The sequence below is a fragment of the Thalia democratica genome, chromosome 2, assembly GCF_965202585.1.
Source record: "Thalia democratica chromosome 2, ktThaDemo2.hap1.1, whole genome shotgun sequence".
Lineage (NCBI taxonomy): Eukaryota > Metazoa > Chordata > Thaliacea > Salpida > Salpidae > Thalia > Thalia democratica.
The window spans coordinates 65,818,611-65,837,798 of NC_139166.1; the positions used below are offsets into that span (position 1 = coordinate 65,818,611).

At 25.8% G+C, this 19,188-nt stretch overlaps 1 protein-coding gene across 1 annotated transcript; it reads left to right on the plus strand.

Annotated features, from left to right (window-relative positions):
* Positions 1-804: 804 nt before the first annotated feature.
* On the plus strand, positions 805-4,128 carry LOC145828869 (kelch-like protein 25). The gene is made up of 2 exons (XM_082936615.1): positions 805-931; positions 2,750-4,128. The coding sequence occupies exons 1-2, from the start codon at positions 805-807 to the stop codon at positions 4,126-4,128; spliced, it is 1,506 nt and encodes a 501-aa protein (XP_082792741.1).
* Positions 4,129-19,188: the final 15,060 nt, after the last annotated feature.

Genomic DNA, 19,188 nt, shown 5'->3' on the forward strand with positions numbered 1-19,188 from the left:
TACTTCTGAAGAGTTGAATGAACCAGTTCATAAAACTAGAACAAAAATTCTTGCTTTAAACTTAAGAATTTTATTAATTTGTTTTAGAGGTAAATTCTCTATTTTAAAATAGTTTTTAAACTACTCAAAATACTTTGATAATTTTTATTAAAACCATCTAATTTTGTTTAAACTTAAATGTTATATTAACATTAATGAAACAAATCTTAGCACTACTAAGCAACAGTTTTATGGACAGATTAAATCAGTAAAAACTCGCTTCTTTCCTTTTGATCATAAAAATACAATTTTTATCACATTTGTGTTCATTATTAATTTAGGTAAACAGGACTTTTCTTATACTATTAATATAATAATTTGTTACTAAAGATTAATAGTTTTACCTAATAAATATAAACTTGATCCTATATAATATTAACTATGCACTTTTTTTGACCAAGTTTACATTTAGTAAACTTTTATGTTTTTTGTTTATTATACCATCAATAATGCATACACTTATCTACAAAGTATATATGAAAAAAACATAATATAAAATCATATAAAAAGTAAAATAACTTAACATTTTTACAGTGCTTAGCAAATACTTGTTTGCCGTTCTATTAGAACTCGTTTACATTATGCTGCTATGTCAAAAATCTTGACATAAAAATTAAAATTTGAAAAAGTATATTAAGTTTGAGTATTCATAGTTTTCTAGACTTTATGAACCAACAAAACATATATTAAAAGTAGTCGCAAAAATGCTACTTAAAAAGTTTTCACAACTAAAAAAAAGTTTTAGTTTACATAATAATAAATTAAATGAATAAAGTTACAACAAAAGAAGTGGTTCCAGCCAAACGCTATAAGAAAAGCGACCACTCAAGAAAATTTGATGACAGTTCTCAAACATCACCTAACATTTATGTGTCTAGTTCAAAGAAGGAAGGTTTCGTGAATTTGTGTATTGATATGAAATCAAAATATTTTGATGAGAAATATAAGCTTAATTCAAAAGACAATGTCAAACAAGGTTAGATTTATTTCATAACTTTGAAATGTTTTGAATATTTGTGTTACTGCTTATAACGTTTTTTCATTATATTTTAGTTATGTGTAATATAAATAGTGTTATAGTTTTATTTTTCGTTGTAAATAATTGTTTAATCTTTTGTATGGAAACTGAAAACACGAAGGAACGACACTTGAGGTGGTGCATTGGACCAGTTGCTCCACCTAAAAAAAATATCAACATTGTTGTTTTACTTCTAAAGTTAGCTTTTATCCTTCAATATAAATGAGACCGATTTCATAAAAAGCTAAACAATTTTTTTTTAACATTTGCATATTTTAGTAAAATTTAAAAATACTGATTCAAAAATTTCGTTAGAAAACAGATTTACAATACTTTATTAAAAATACCTTATAACGGATTATGTTTGAGTAACTATGTAATTTAAACTTTGTGTAAACTGAAAATAAGCTAATAGTAAACAGTACTGATAGTACTACCATATAAGTTGCAAACACTTTAAGTTCTGATAACAAAAATTTGAACATGTTTTACTTACTGTTAGTTAATCATAGTTTTTCACTGTTATAACCTTGTTAATGACTAAATAAAGTTTTAATTTTTACCTATGTATGGTTGCTTTTATTAACTATAATATTTATTTTTAAAAATTAATTACTTTTTTATGTTTTTTTTATCTTATATTTCAACGTTAAACTATCAAGACTACTCCCAACTTTATTTTCTGACCTAAATAGTATTTAGGTATATGGCTACTCAAAAGTTTTTAAATTGAACTATTATAAAATATTATTATTGTTATAATAACTATAAAAAAATATATTTTTTTAAAAGTCATTTTTTATAGTTTTTATCTGTTCTTAATTTTGATTTTATAAAAGTTTTAATAAAAAAACCTTAAAATAACTCTGCTCCAAGTAGCATTAATTTTATTTTAGACCGATTTTTTTAGTTTGGTTTAAAGATCTTAATTTGTTACAGTATTGGCTTTTTAGCAACAATATTCTTCAAGTTTAATTTTTACTTCTAAACGTTGGCCCCACTGTGATAATTATACAATTTTTTTAAATATCGCAAATAGCATTAAGCTGGTTACTAGCTTCTGATTTTTTAGCTTTATTTACTGGGAAATCGTACCTTTTATCAGTTTGATGATAACACACTAAACTACCTGGTAAAAAATTTTTGTGAATTTTATAATCTTCAGTAAAAGTAAAACTTTTATCAAATAGTTTAAAAAAAGTTTTTAATTTAAAGTATGTTATGAAAACTGTACCATAATTTATAAATGACAACACTAGAGTACAAAACTGCTTAGAAAAATCAAAAGCAAAACACATACACTTTAGTAAGAATTAAATGGTAAATAAAATAAAAATAAACAGAATATTACCACAAACTTGGAATAAAATGTTGATTTTAAAACAACAAAAAATCATTTTCAACTTTATAATTTAGAACTAAGCTTTAAAACATCTATACTTGGTTTTTTATTATATTGATTGTTTCCTTATAAAATATTTATTCAAAACTATGGTTACAAAAATACAATTTAATGGTAAGTATTGATTTTTAAATAAATCATTATGACCACGTTTTAAATATGTCTTTTACTTTGAAAAAGAAACTTTACTTTAAGTTTAATAATATTTGTGTTAGTTATGTATTTCTATTTTAATTTTCTACTTAAATACAAACGTATTAAAAAAGCTAGTTTTTTTTTTAAATTTGCAGGTGATGATGACGTCAGAAGTATGAAAATGAACAAAATATTCATAAACAAAAACTTGAAGATCAATAAAATGATGATTAGTAGATTGAAATTTCAAAATGCTGCTGCTTACTTTAAAATTTCAAATGTTTTCTACTTTCAAGAAACTGCTGAGCTAACCTTACGATGCATAGAACGTTGCTTCACAAAATTTGCAGAAACAGATGCCTTTATGCAGCTTGGTTTTACTGATGTGCTGAAAATACTTTCAAGCTCTGAGTTAAACGTTACTTCGGAGCAGGAAGTGTTTTTGGCAGCAGATAAATGGATAAGCTACGATCATTTAAAAAGAAGGAAATTTGCTGAAAAACTTTTTTTGAAAATTCGCTTTCATTTGCTTTCTCGAAAAACTTTGAACCGTCTGTTGTCCACCTCTTTGTCATTCGATGACTTGGAAAGGTATTGTCATAATATAGAAGCTTTGCAAGAGAACAAAAATGTTTATCAGAACAGATCTAAAATGGTTCACAGATATTGTAGTCAGCAGCTTTTTAATGTTAGTTATATCAATACGAGTATGTCAACGGAAAGTATAATGCAAGTTGACGCAAATAACTACAAAAATGTTAAACACATCGCAAGTTTGCCTAAAAACACGACTTACCTGAAAGCAGTGTGCTTGAACTGCGACGAAATTCACCTGATCGGGGTGTTGTCGAGAAGCCGCATCTTCTACCAAAAATATTCCCTTCACACCAACGCTTTCAGCGTACCGATAATCGGGAGCTTTTTCGACAGGCGCGACTCTTTCTCCGTGTGCGCGTTCATGCGGAAAATCTACGTCATCGGGGGTTTTGACACGAACGAGTGCAGCGAAACCGACTTCTGCTCCGAGTATGACGTCACCACCCACGATTGGAGGAGAATCTCGAACATGCACGAGGCGAGACTGGACTCTGCGTGCGCCGTCTTCCAAGGGGACTTGTGCGTGTCGGGCGGTTGGGCCGACGACGAGTGGGATCCGATCAACTCGGTGGAGATGTACGATAACGAGTTGGACTCCTGGTCCGTGATGCCGAGAATGACCACGGGCAGGAACTTTCACTGCATGGTAGCCACCAGAAGCAAGCTGTTCGCAATCGGGAACGACACTGAAATAGTTGAAGCTTTTGACAAATGTTCCAACAAGTTTGTGCGAGTTAAACCGATGCCGCCGCCGTTTTTTCCTCCTGATTCTGGGTTTTACCATGCTATTTCGATAGGTAATAAAGTTCGAGTCTTTCAGGGTCGTTCTGAACTGATGGCCATTTACGATGTCGATGAGGATAGCTGGTCGGTGGAAGGCTTTAATGCAGGGGAAAACTCTCACTATCTTGCTTTGTTGAAAATACCTAAAATTTAGTAAATTGTATTACGCATTTTGTTTTGAATATTTTTTTACATTTCCTAATAGCTTTTTTTTTTAGAATTAAGTCAATGGTTGATTAAAATATTTTTCCCTAATTTTCTATAGTTTTAAGACTAATTTAAAAACTGTATAAACTTTATAAACTTAAACTTTTGATTATGAATTGTGTAAACTATCTCGAGTATTTTCTTATTTTAAGCTTCAGATTACAGACAAAGTTTATGAAAAATAAACCAATGAAATACAAAATAAGTTATAACAAATTTTATAACTATTTAGAAGACAACAAATAAGTTGTTCTTTCATAATTCTGACTTACATTAATTGGTAACATTAAAGATAGAATTAGTTTAAAACTTCTCTTAGTTCACGGGTTTTCAATTAGTTATTGATTAGCTTTAAATAGATATTATAAAAATATTTTTACATTTATGTATTTGATTGTATTAAGATTTCTAATAATCTTAAGTATGAAAACTATAATTTACACCTTTTGTTTGTTTAAGACTTTACCTAAGTATTTTACACTTAATTTACAGTTTACACATAATGACAATGTTTATTGACCGAAAAAAAAGCGCTCAAACATTCTGTCTAAGGTCCTGGTGTACGAAAAAACCTTTCGTTTATCGAGTCATACATCAGGATACAGTTCGAAGTCATGTCCAGGACAAGTATTTAGTATACAGTTAGTATCAATAGCTTTAAAATGATAATAAAAACTTTAGTTTGATTCATTCATTGTTTTTTTTTTTTCAAATTGCGTACATACTTACTAAATTGTATGTAAAATAATGTAAATATTTTTAATTTTCAGTCAAGAATATGAAATAAATCAATTAATATAAATTAATAACAGTTTAAAAGTTGCGGGTATTGTTTATATTTAAAGTAAACAGTTTAAAACTTTCCTAAAAGGATAAAAATATTATAAAAGAAATATTTTAAATATTAAGAATAACCAACAACATGATATTTCTAAATGCTTCAAAATTGTATAATTTAGAAATAACTAAATTTTCTTTTTTTAATTGGTATAATTCTTAATAGACACATTTATAATAATAATAATTTATTGAAGAAAAAGCAAAAAAAAAAAAACTTATGCTCAAAAATTTTTTGGTTCAATGACCTGGATAGCAAAATAAAAACTCTCGGTTACATACCCAAACTTAAGCGAAATTGTAATGAGCTAAAAATAAAAATAAAAAGTATACAGTACTTAAATACTGTTAGTTTGACTCATTTTTTATTTAGAATATTTTAAAATAAAAACATAAATAAATATAGTTGTATTTTGAAAACTTTTATTTATAATAAATAGTTATATATATATCTATTCTTTCAAAAACTAAATAAGTTTCTGTCAAAGACCTCCTCAGTACTTAAATAAATCTAAAAAAAGATATGTGACAGTCATGGGAAATATCATTAAAACAATTAAATTAAAATAAAACCAAACTATTACTGATTTTTTTTTACAACTTTACTTAAGAAACTAAACAAATCAAATTTTAATATTAAGACTGAGTTTTAGTAGAAGTTTAAATTTTTAGCTAAGTTTTAAAATCAATATAACAGAAATAATAGTAATAATCAAAACTATATGTAGCTTTCTTTTTTTTCTAGTTAATTTACAGAGTAAACATTACTTAAGCGTAAAAGTAATTAATGAAATGAGCTTAAAATTTAATTAAAATTAGTGTAGCTTATTTTAATTTTGACGTAATTATTGAAAATTTGATCAATTTGGTGCTTTTAATCGCTATTAAAATTTAATTCCCGCTCAAATGCTTTATATGAAAGCTAATAGTTAAAATAAATTTTTACCTAAAAATAAAACAAGTTAAATTATGATACTAAGTTTGATATTTTGGCAAAGTTTTATTTCTAGTTAAAATAAAAAAAAAACTTAATATATTTATTGTATACCACAGATGTTCTTGTGCTAAAACTTTATTTCAACTAACGGCGTTTCACTGCTCTCAAATAAATTTAAGAACAGATCTACGGAGTCTATAAAATGTTAACACACATTAGAAAAAAAGCAGAAAAAAGCATGTATAATTATGTATAGTGTTTATCTAGGTAGTAACTATAAATGGACTTTATGGTTTAAAAACAAAGTTTGGGATAAAAGCATAAAATTATAAAATTGTCTACAAAAAAAACAAGTTTAATAAAAGTAGGCACTAACCTCAAAAAGCTCTAAGAATAGGCACGTTTTAAAAATGAAAATTAAATTGAGTTGTGCAGAAATGTTACGTCATAATAATTTTAACAAATTGTTCAATAATTTATACAGCTTAAAAACATGAAGTATTAAACTTGCAAGTATATGTGAGTTTTGTGAAATAAATTAGTACATAAATAGACAGAGTTATTTAAAGTAGAATCGTCGGTTATGGGGACAGATATTCGATAAATCTTGCCGCTTATTCAGAAGTAGGTCTTTATCTTCTGCTGCAATTACTGCTCTTTCTGTATTGCAAGTTGGGCAAATTCTACTTACTCCGTTGGATGCATGTTTGATCTTTGAAACAATACTCCACTCCATGTATGGCCTTTTACCGTACCTGTGAAAAAAGCTCCAGACATAATCCGATAAACGCGTGCTTTGTTTTTTATTTATATTTTTAAAAGTATGTTTATGATTAGCATATCTATCCTTGAAACTACCTGCTGTACTTCCGATATAAATTTTATCTGGGCCCTTACTTTCAACTTTAACTTTATAAATTACATTTTTAATTAAACAATTACCTTTTAATGGGCAGTTATCTTTGTTTAATTTACGGCAATTACATGTTTTAGGCATATTACTTAACTTATTACTATTAGGGTTAGTTGGTTTTGAATATTTATTTATAGTTTTATTGTTATGCATTTTACTTATACTTTTAGCGCTATTATCACTTACTTGTTCTAAGTTTTCTTTTATCATTTTAGAAATACTTCTAGTTATACGTTGATTATTATAATCTACACTATTGTTAGTACTATTGATATGGATATATTCATTATCATTAGTATTAAAGTTATCATTATAGCTTATATCTTTAATGTTTAAAGTTTTAATATGTTTTACATTATTGTTACCATAATTAAAATTTTTACTATTAGGATTATCATTATTATTACTGTTATTAAAATTATTATTATTATTATTACTGTTATTATTAATTTGATTAGTATAATTAGAAATATTGTTCATATCTACGTTATTACTAACTTTATTACTAGAGTTATTATTTGTGTTAGCTTTGATATGTCTATTTTTAAAAATTGAAATTACTGTTTTGTTGTGTTAATATAAACTATCATATCATAATATAAAATATCATAATATAATATGTATGTGTTAATATAAATATCAGTTAATATAAACTTAGGTAAAGAATTTTTAAAGCTAGTCGATAAACACTTCCCCGATAGCCACTTTTATAACAAAATTTTTAATAGAAAGACAGTTAAAATTTCTTATAGTTGCATGAGTAATGTTAAAACTTTAATACAATCGCACAACAAAACAGTAATTTCATTTTTAAAAATGGACATATCAAAGCTAACACAAATAATAACTCTAGTAATAAAGTTAGTAATAACGTAGATATGAACAATATTTCTAATTATACTAATCAAATTAATAATAACAGTAATAATAATAATAATAATTTTAATAACAGTAATAATAATGATAATCCTAATAGTAAAAATTTTAATTATGGTAACAATAATGTAAAACATATTAAAACTTTAAACATTAAAGATATAAGCTATAATGATAACTTTAATATTAATGATAATGAATATATCCATATCAATAGTACTAACAATAGTGTAGATTATAATAATCAACGTATAACTAGAAGTATTTCTAAAATGATAAAAGAAAACTTAGAACAAGTAAGTGATAATAGCGCTAAAAGTATAAGTAAAATGCATAACAATAAAACTATAAATAAATATTCAAAACCAACTAACCCTAATAGTAATAAGTTAAGTAATATGCCTAAAACATGTAATTGCCGTAAATTAAACAAAGATAACTGCCCATTAAAAGGTAATTGTTTAATTAAAAATGTAATTTATAAAGTTAAAGTTGAAAGTAAGGGCCCAGATAAAATTTATATCGGAAGTACAGCAGGTAGTTTCAAGGATAGATATGCTAATCATAAACATACTTTTAAAAATATAAATAAAAAACAAAGCACGCGTTTATCGGATTATGTCTGGAGCTTTTTTCACAGGTACGGTAAAAGGCCATACATGGAGTGGAGTATTGTTTCAAAGATCAAACATGCATCCAACGGAGTAAGTAGAATTTGCCCAACTTGCAATACAGAAAGAGCAGTAATTGCAGCAGAAGATAAAGACCTACTTCTGAATAAGCGGCAAGATTTATCGAATATCTGTCCCCATAACCGACGATTCTACTTTAAATAACTCTGTCTATTTATGTACTAATTTATTTCACAAAACTCACATATACTTGCAAGTTTAATACTTCATGTTTTTAAGCTGTATAAATTATTGAACAATTTGTTAAAATTATTATGACGTAACATTTCTGCACAACTCAATTTAATTTTCATTTTTAAAACGTGCCTATTCTTAGAGCTTTTTGAGGTTAGTGCCTACTTTTATTAAACTTGTTTTTTTTGTAGACAATTTTATAATTTTATGCTTTTATCCCAAACTTTGTTTTTAAACCATAAAGTCCATTTATAGTTACTACCTAGATAAACACTATACATAATTATACATGCTTTTTTCTGCTTTTTTTCTAATGTGTGTTAACATTTTATAGACTCCGTAGATCTGTTCTTAAATTTATTTGAGAGCAGTGAAACGCCGTTAGTTGAAATAAAGTTTTAGCACAAGAACATCTGTGGTATACATTCCGATAAGCTTAGCTTATCAGGATCTCCAGGATTTAACGCCTTATAACGTTACATCTTTTATTTATTGTATATATTTTTAAATTCTAAGGTGTATTAGGAATCTTTAATTCTGGTTTTTAAATTTAAAATCTAAATCATATTTGAGCTAAAAAAAATAGATTTGATAAACTTTAATTTCCAATTTTATTAAACATATTTTTTTTATTTCTTAATATCCATTCGTACTTGGTAACTAGTATAGCCTTAATAATTGAAAAATCTTAGCTCAATATATTTTATTAATCTACACTTGTAGTCTTTTCAATTGTGGTTTTAAAAATGTTTGTATTTTTAGTAGCTTATATTTTAATGAAATTTAAGTTTGTTACATACAATACTGCTAATGCAAAGAAAAAACTGTAAAAATTTAATAGAAACCTTTTTCAAAAGTACAATTAAAGTTTTTTCTAAAATAAAACCAACTTTTATTATTAAAGTAAAATAAATAAAACTACAAGTATTTAAATCAAATTTTTGTTTTTACTTATTATTAATTATTTAACAAACGTTATAGAGAAGTGTTGTCATACATTATATTCTTAGTATATAATCACTTTTAATTAAGAGCAGAAATATTGCTCAGTTTACTGGCTGTGAAAATCTGATTTGAATAACACTAAATGCTATATTGTCAACTGTTTAACAAATAACTATATTCTTTAAAGCTATTTTCACATAAAAAATGTTACCTTAAGATGAACAAAGTCATTTTTTTTAATTTAAACATTTTATCAAAATTTTATTGTATTTGAAATAAACGTTTTACTGTATGTATTGTTTGTTTCTAAGTTTGTATGTATTGTGTATTTACCTACAAAAAGGAAAACATAGAAAATTTTGTTAGTTCAAATTGTTTACATTAGTTTTTAAGTCAAACATAACACATGCACTATTTTTATAAATTATTTTGTTGAAACAAAAAATAACTTATTTCACCTTAATTGTTTTATTTTAGCATTTTATAAATAAATTATAACTTTATTAAATGGAGTTAAGCTTTAGACAATTTTTTAAGTTTAAGATGGCGTTAAAAATTGAAAATTTAATAGTTATAAAGGAATCTAAGTGGTAAAAATTTATCAAAAACATTTGTAAATAGAATATAAACTTTTTTTTTTTAATTACTTAATCAGTTGTCAAATATATAAACTTTTAACTTTGTTTCATATGTATATACTCTAATAATAAAGTATTTTTTGTTGAGTTAACCTTGTTAGTAAATCGTTTGTTTTTTGTAACTAAATATTTATGGAATACGACATGTTGTTTATGATTGTTTTAAAACTAGTATATGAACTTAAATAGTACTGTTAAGCTAAATTTAACGAAATAGTAAATTTCAACTACAAAAGACCCTTGGTTATTAATTTTGTTGTATTAAAAAACTATAAGCCGCGTTAGGACAACTTTTAACTAATTTCTTCATTACAAACGCTCCATATTTTTGTAACTTAACATTGAATATTATATACTAGGTGTATACAAGCATTTATTGGGTCTGTATACTACGTCACTAGAGCACAAGTTGCTCGAAATGTTTAAAACAAGTCACAAAGTAGCACTAAAAGATTAACTTGTATAAACAGAAAACAACTAGCGTAAAATTGTGCTATAAACATGTCGGAAAACAATAAAAAGTTTTGTTGCATTGAGCTAGGACAACACTTTATTTTTTTAAGTTATTTATTTTTATTTTTATTTATAATCGTTTAAAAGATTTTAAAGTTTATTAGTCTTTCAAATAAACCACCAGTATAAAACTAACTTTACATTATATTACCTAATAGTTGTTTATGTACACAAACCTATAAATTATGAATGAAGTTAAAAATTGTTTTAATATAGAAGTTCTGTTTAAATATATAAAACATAATATTTATTAGCATCGTCGATTTAAAAAAAAACATAAAAATTCAACATATACAAATGTTTTGGTGAGTAGTTAAAATTAATTTGGTAATACAATAATAAAATAAACATAAGTCATTGTTTTTAAGCTACTTTTTTAATTTGTTTAAAAAAGACATATGCGTAGCCTAAAATGAAGAAGCTTAATAAAAACTGCAAACAATTTGTTTATAGCAGAATGTTATCTAGCTCTTACTTTTAGTGTTAGCTAAAACTAAAAACATTTATTTCTATAATACATCAGTCTGTGTTTAAAGACAGTGCAGTATACTAGTAAATTTGTTTAAAACAACAGTTCCAAAAATACTTTTATTAAAAACATCAGTTTTACTTTAATTTAAAAATAACGATATATTTGATTAAAAAAAAGCTTACTGTAATTTTTAAAAACGTTTTTTTTTTAATTTTTTTAGCAAATATTATTTTTACCTGTATTGAATCATAAAATCGAATAAATTTAATAGATGCTTAAACTAGAAAAAAGTTTAACTGAAAGTGCTTAGTTTTTTATAATGTTGTGATAACTAGTGGCTTGAGTTTAATTAATATCAAAAAAATTAATCTTATGCAAACAACTTCAAGTCAGTGTACATTGCGAACAGTTTGTATGCATGTAATACCTTTTGTTGTGCGTAAGAAAATGTTTACTAAATTTAATTTAATTTAATTTTTCGGCCTTTTTTCTACAGTTACTGATCATCTTAACAGCTTTACAATAAATAAAACATCTAAAGTTTCAAAAAATAATTTTACTGCTAAAAATTTTAATTGAATGTTCTACTCTTCACTAGATTATATAAGTGACATATTGTGTTCAATAATAAAAAGCTATATAGTGGAACTTACTTTAAAGCTTGAAAGAGTATATCAAGCTAAAACTATGCAGGAGTTTGTTTTAATACAACCCAATACTTTATACTAGTTAAATTAATTCTTTTATTAAACAAATAAAATTCATATTAACTAATATATTCAACCTAAAAACATGATCAAAAACATTATACAATTTGGAAGTAAATTTGCAGTTTCTTAAGTTGAAATTTTCTAGTCTTATTCAAAGGTAGCTGTATTAAAATGTAAAATATACTTTTATCCGCGGTCCAGATTTCACTGAAACTTAAAGTTATTGGGCCGGTCATTATCGCTCTGCGGGCAAGCTCGCGGGCCGTACGTTGCAGAGATTTTAAGGTTCCAATACTACCATTTAAACATTGTGCTTAATGAGTTATATTTTCTACAATAAATACTAAATTAAAATGAGTCTAATCAGCTAACTTCTAAAAATTATGCTTCAAACAAAAAATATTGAACAGATAAAACAGACTACAACTTATTTAGATTTTATTACATACATCAATTAAACAAACATATACATTTTATACAGCAAAAGAACAAAATATTTTATAAAACAAACGAAAATTAGTTTAAAGTTAAACGAAAAATTAATTTCTAATAAAAAAAGAGCAGAGCTTCAGACCAAAGGACAAGAATTGTTGATGAACACAGTTCAGCACAAAACTTGCTCATCTAATAACTTTCCTGCGCCCAAGCTAGTCCGAGTCAACTTTCTCGTAAAACAGACAGCTCGCTTTCTCGTCTATTCGAAGCTGATCCACGTCGGAGGGGTTTTCCCCGTCGTCGTTCAAACAGTGCCACGTGTCACCAGACAGCTTCGCGTATGCGACGTACTCATCATCTTTTATGTTGCTGCCTTTGTGCAGAATCGCAGCGTACAAAGTGTACGGCACAGGACCGCCATCTTCGTTTCCAGCCATGAGCGGCCTCGCATCTAAAGTTTTGTTGCAACTGACAACCTTTTCAACAAAATTACCGTTGCCGTCAACAGGCCTGGCTATGTCGACAAATATTATTTTTCCAGGGTCGTTACCGAATTCTTTTACGGAAGCGGTCGTCGGATTTCTACAAAATTTACAAGCATGCGTACGTTTGGGTTCATCAAAAGTACGATTTAAAGCATCTTGAAGGTTTTCATTTTCCGCAATGTCTTCTGCAATAACTATGAATGAACATTGAGGATCTATAATTTTACTTACTGTGAGTGTATCAAATCTATTGCAAATAGTATTTTCAACATAACTTAGTAGTATAATTTGATTTATCATAAGATAGGACAACCTATTCGAACAACCCTACCAAATTTTTTTTATAAAGGTTTCATAAAATTCATGATAGCATTCAGCGTTGACAATTGGGATTTTTTCACGTATTTCGTTTAAATTCTTGATAATTTTTGGCGCTCTATTCGGACTTTCCTTGACATTTTTCAAATGATCGTGCATTGCACAGAGAAGGCAAAATTGAGGCAAACGTTCACATTGATCTGGTTCATGCTGAAGGATGAAATCTGAAAGCGGCGCAGTGTGAGTGAGAACTTGCAAGCCGGCATTTATATAACATAGATTTTCTAACAAAGGAGAATCCAAAGACCCCGGTATAGCTTCCGACCCAGATGCTTTCTCTAAAGACTTTGAAGCTTCCAACTCAATCTCTTGCTCTAAAGACTTTGAAGCTTTTGACCCAGACTCTTGCTCTAAAGTTTCCGACCTAGACTGTTGATTCGAACTCTTTGGATGTGCTGAAGAAGCTTGAGAGCTTGAAGATTGCTGTGATGTTTCGTTGTAAGCACTCGCTTCAAAGTTTCTTTTAACAGGAAATTTGCCTTCAAATTTACCACCTTTATGGTAAAAAAGCTCCCACATAGAGTCAGCTTCTGTCTCATCAAAAACAAAGCTCTTCTCCTTTTCTTTTTCAAGAGCACTATCCCTATCTCTAATGTGATCTTCAATTCTTTTTTGCAGTCTGTTGTGCATATCTTTTTCCATTTCATTAGTCCAAGTGCTATCTTGGTTCAACTTCTGAAAATACGGGTTGACGTGGCCTTCACGAAATTCTCCCTCGTTGTAATTAAATGCTTCCCAGTCGATTTGCGGATGATAATAACAAAGTTCTCTGTAGCTGCGGTAACAAATAAGCTGCGGAAAGGGGCTGAAGTATTCCACGTCATTCTTTTTTTTTTTGGTTTGTTTCGTTCTAAAAGTTGATTTAGTCTGTGCTAGTTTGATAAGATAAATATTCATGGTGCTAACATTTTTAATTTTATTGTGTCTATATAATAAAGAAGTCAGTGGTTAATTCTTTATTTTAAAATAAAATATTGATATTAGATAAACATTGAAAATAATCTTATATCGACTAATTAACGTTAGTAGTCCTCAAAAGTATTTAAAAGCTTAATTAGTTATACAACTAAAAGCTTGTTTAAGTGTTAAAGGCAAATTAAGTATGCTTGTAGCAATAAAACTTTTTAATAGCTGTCTAAATGAGTATTTCAACTAAATACGTGATGTTAAAGTTAAACTTTAACAAACCTGATTTTTACACTTCGAATCCATTTTTTGCCGTTTATCATCACAGGTTTTAAATACTTTGATTTCATACTCTGTTTAATTATTACTGCAGTTTAGTTATTTACTTTTAATTTATGAACCTTTGTTTGCAGGATATTTTTTGAGTAAGAAATATTTATACTGTAATACTTATAACTAAGTTATAGAATATTACAATATCACTAATAGTATAAAACAGTCAATACAAATGATTGACTGATGAATTAATACTTATCTACATTTTCAACATTTTACATTTCAAAATTAGCGACCTATTATTGTTATTATTTTATAGAGTTTGTTTTGAATTTTTCATTAGGATTTTAAGTTAAGACTTTCGTAAAAAGTTGAAAACAAAACTTTGCTGACAGCCTTTCATTTATTTATTAAATTTTAGTTTAATTATATATAATAAAAACCTATAGCTATTTATTAACACAATACCTAAAAAATTAAACTACTTGGGTTTTTTAAACTATTTTTATTTCATTACACAGTAATGTCAAAATAAACAACCAAATGTTAAACTTAAACACAGTATTAAAAATTAAATATTCAAGCTGAATTGATAAAAAACTTAGTAGAAGTGTTTTGCAAATCAATTGTTTTATTAAGATGTCAGCTATCATTAATTCGATTTATAATTAGATAGTTATGTTATGTGTTTAAACAACTTGTTATCTCATGTTTATCTTTAACTGTAAACACATAATTATTAAAATAATTATTAAAATTGATATTACTTGTGTTTTAATGCAAAAAAAAAATTTATCAGGACTTATTCAATTATATTATTATAATGATAGTAATTGAGTTGTAAAAAATAAAAATTAAATTATAAAAAAAAGTATTATGACAAACAAGTTTCGTTAGTGTTCTGTTGAAATTCATACTATCTTCTTATTAAATCTTACTTATGAACTTTATTAAAGTCATCAATAAACTCTGTAAGTATGAATTTAACAGTTTTAGATGTTTTAAAAAAGTACTAATATATAAAAATTTAATGACAAGTTTTCTTGATTTTACAATTTCTCATTAAGTAATTTTATAAGACTTTAATTTTATGTGGACGTTATAATAATTAAATGCTCTAGTTTCAACAAAAAAAAAGATATTAAAAGTAGATAAATCTATTAAAAATAACAAACAATAAATTAAATTTCATCTCGTTGTTTAGGTTTGATGTGTACAAGACTAAAAAATTTAACTTGTTGTCTAACTGTTTCCAGAAAAAAATCGTAATCAAACTTAAAATTGAATATTAAATTTTGTCTCTATTTTAAGCATTTAGATAAAATGTTAGCTTTTTTTTACAACATATAATCTTAAAAAGCTTGATTAAATCACTACACTACATACCCTTTATTTTAATTTTGAGGGTTTCATTACATGTAAAATGTTAATTAAGATGTTTTTTCTAAGAATGTTTAAAGTAATTTAATTTTATTTTTTAAAAGATAAATAGTCTTTAAAACAAAAGGAAAAACTGTATTTTATAAAATATTTCATTTTCTGACTAAAAGCTTCAAATTCCATATGTAAGCACAAATAAAAAAAGAGAAAAAGTAAAAAAACTATTATTTTAACTTTTTTTTATATTTATGAATGTTCTACTAACTCACTTATATATTATAATATAGTTAAGGAATAATCTATTTTCAACTTTAGCTAATATTTAAAAAATATTTATTAATTTATTTAAAAGAAGAAAATTTAATTTTTGTTCTTTAATTTGATTTTTTTTTTACTTTCAGTGTTCATCATCTGCAGTGTTCAAAATAGTTGTTTAAGTTTGATATTGAAATATTGTTTTGTTTTAATCAAACTTAACATTGGTAACAACAATAGATTTTAAACTTTTTTTTAATAATGAACTATCTTAAAAATAATTTTATCTTTAAATTGATCATCATCCTTTGGTTATATGTTATTTACGACTTTATTTTGTTCAATTAAACTAGCTTTTATCAAATTTTAAAAACTATTGAACAATTTACTATTTTACTCTAGGAATTAAACATATATTTTACAGTATCTTTTTAAAGATCTGTAGCTGTCTTAAGTTATTCATAACCTTTGGATGAGCAACAAGTTTTGTTTATTTTCTGTTTATATGCTACTTGTTATTTTAAGTGTTCTTAACAAATAAATCAAATATACAAAGCTTGTAAAATAAAATATCATTTAGTAGACAAATCTAATACAATACAAATTCTAAATACTGTATCTTTTTTACAGTAATATCATTTTTAGCTTTATTTTAATTTTAACCTTTTTCAGAGCTTATAGTTAGAGGAATTTCTTAAAATAATTATAAAAGTTAAGCACAGTTTTCTTAACATTTGTTAAAAAAATTATATTTAGTACCTTAATGTACTAAATACACTATACTTATGATATTTTTGAGGTTTTAGTTTTTGAAACTTTAAGTTTTGTATTTGACAAGTATGTGTTAGTTTTTATCTTTTTTTTAAGTAAGTATGAAACAGTGTTTGATAACAATGCTAATTAAAAGTTAGTTTTTGAATTTTCGAAGTCTTATCTTTTTAGTTTTTTATGAAATATTTAAAATAGGTTTTTATTTTACAAGTTTAACATTCTCTTTATATAACTTTAGACGAAACTCATAATTTTAAGTTAAGAGATAAAACCGTCAGTTTACTTATAAACATTATTTTAATAAAAATTTAATATTTGTTAGAAGAAAAAAGTTTTAAACGATAATATTTTATACTTTTTTTTGATAGTTGTTACAATACCATATATTACTAGTTGTTTTAATAATTTAACCTTTATCTTAAAGGCATTTTAAAGATTTAGTTTAACTACTTGTTTTATATTTAAAAATTAGCTTCTTCAAAATATGTATCTTTGAAATATGAAGTAGTTTTAATGATTTTTACTTTTGTATAACAATAACTTTCTTTTAAATAAATCCTTAGATTTGACATTGCTTTTAAAGTTAAACATGTAAACATAAAAATAAACTATAGAACGTTTATAAATTTCCTTTAATAAGTCTATTAAATTCAACTATTATAATTTAAAATACTAGACTTTTTTAATATTTTTATTTTCTAATTTTATTACATGCTGTCACAAGTAAATGTAATTATTTCACTACAAGTAAAATAAATAATATTTTTTTCTATTTTTAAACTTAGTTATTCTTAGTACAACATTATTTTAAACATTGACAAATTTAACATTTTAATATTAGTGTCCCAGAAAACGTAACATAAAGTTATGAATAATTTTTTTGAATTTTACTCTGTACAAATATTTAAAGAGAACAATCGTGAACTAGTACAACATATATAAAATTAAATTTTAAAAGTATAAAATGTATGTTAGTTTAATTTTACAGTGTGATAAGAATTTAACTAATCGAAATTGTTAAACATTTACTTGTAAGTGTAGTCTCTTGTTTTATAAAGAAGAAATATGAATTAAATTCTGCTACTTATTCTCTATAGTGTTTATTAAACAGTTAACTTGTTTTACTATTTAATATTTTGTTGTTTTTGTATTTTTTAATAACATGAGAGTTCTGAAACCTACTTAACACGAAAGTCACAGAAAAACTATTTCTGTATATCAAGCATATCAATATATTGCAAGGGCGTGTCCAGACTTTTTTCAAAGGGGGTTCACTACTTTTTTTGTTCTTAATTTCCCGCTTAAGTACGCATTTCTTAGGTATGCACTGCCAGTTAAGTACGCAATATTTAGCCGAAAAACTCTGTGTTTGAAATGCTTTTTTCTGCTTAGAAAAAAAAAACATATAAGTAGTAATGGAAAAATATTATATATTTTTATTTATTATACTGTATTAAATTTAGATAAATTAAAACTAAAAGTGCTGGTGTAATGAATACGTGCATTATTCATTATTCAAAGTTGAGCTCAGATAATATTTTGAATTAGATACGCTTCATTGCACTAGCCAATGAGAATCATCTGACGTGTTTCAAACTAATTCTGATGCAACTAAACATCAGAACATGACAGGCAGTTTATTTGTAAGCAGTTGGTTAGTTTTGGTGTGCAGCTGGAAGCAACAACTATCTTGAACTGATTTGTGAATGTTTATTGTTAGTATTGTTTTAAAAGTGAATATTTCAACTGGTATTTAATTGTTTAAATATTTAAGCCAGGTTTATATTTAATAGTTTATTCTTTTACAGTTTCTTATTTACTTAAAGTTTTATTTAATTTTTAGTTTTTTGTTTAAAGTCTTTTAAATAGATTTAAATAGCTTGTAGTTTTTTTAAAAAGTTCGCATAGTAATTTATATTTTTGTATATGCTAGTATTTCTTGTTGTGTTTGATATAAAAGATTCATCACTCAAAACTGTCTGTCTGATTTATATAAAGTAGCCTAGAGTAGCATTAAGTGTTTATATATATATGGTCAACTGATAATTACAAATAAGCACTTATAAATTAGTTATAGTACTATGTCCAGCTTAGATAGTATTGCTGATAAAGTGCCTGCAGCGGGTCCTGAAAATAAGCCTTTTAGAAGGTCACCCCGATTGCAGGAAAAGTATGAACAAAAAGGTCAGGTTGACAATCTGCCCACATAAAGTCAACCTGACCCAATTGAGGCTTTAAATGTTGGGCCACCAACATCGGTAGCCCACACTGGAAAAATTATATTTATAATAGAAACATTTTTTTAAGTAATTAAATCTATATTAATTGAAATTTCACTAAAAAAATGGGTAATTACCTAGGATGATGTTGGACCAATATCAAGCTAAAATTATATTAAATTCAATGTTGTTTTT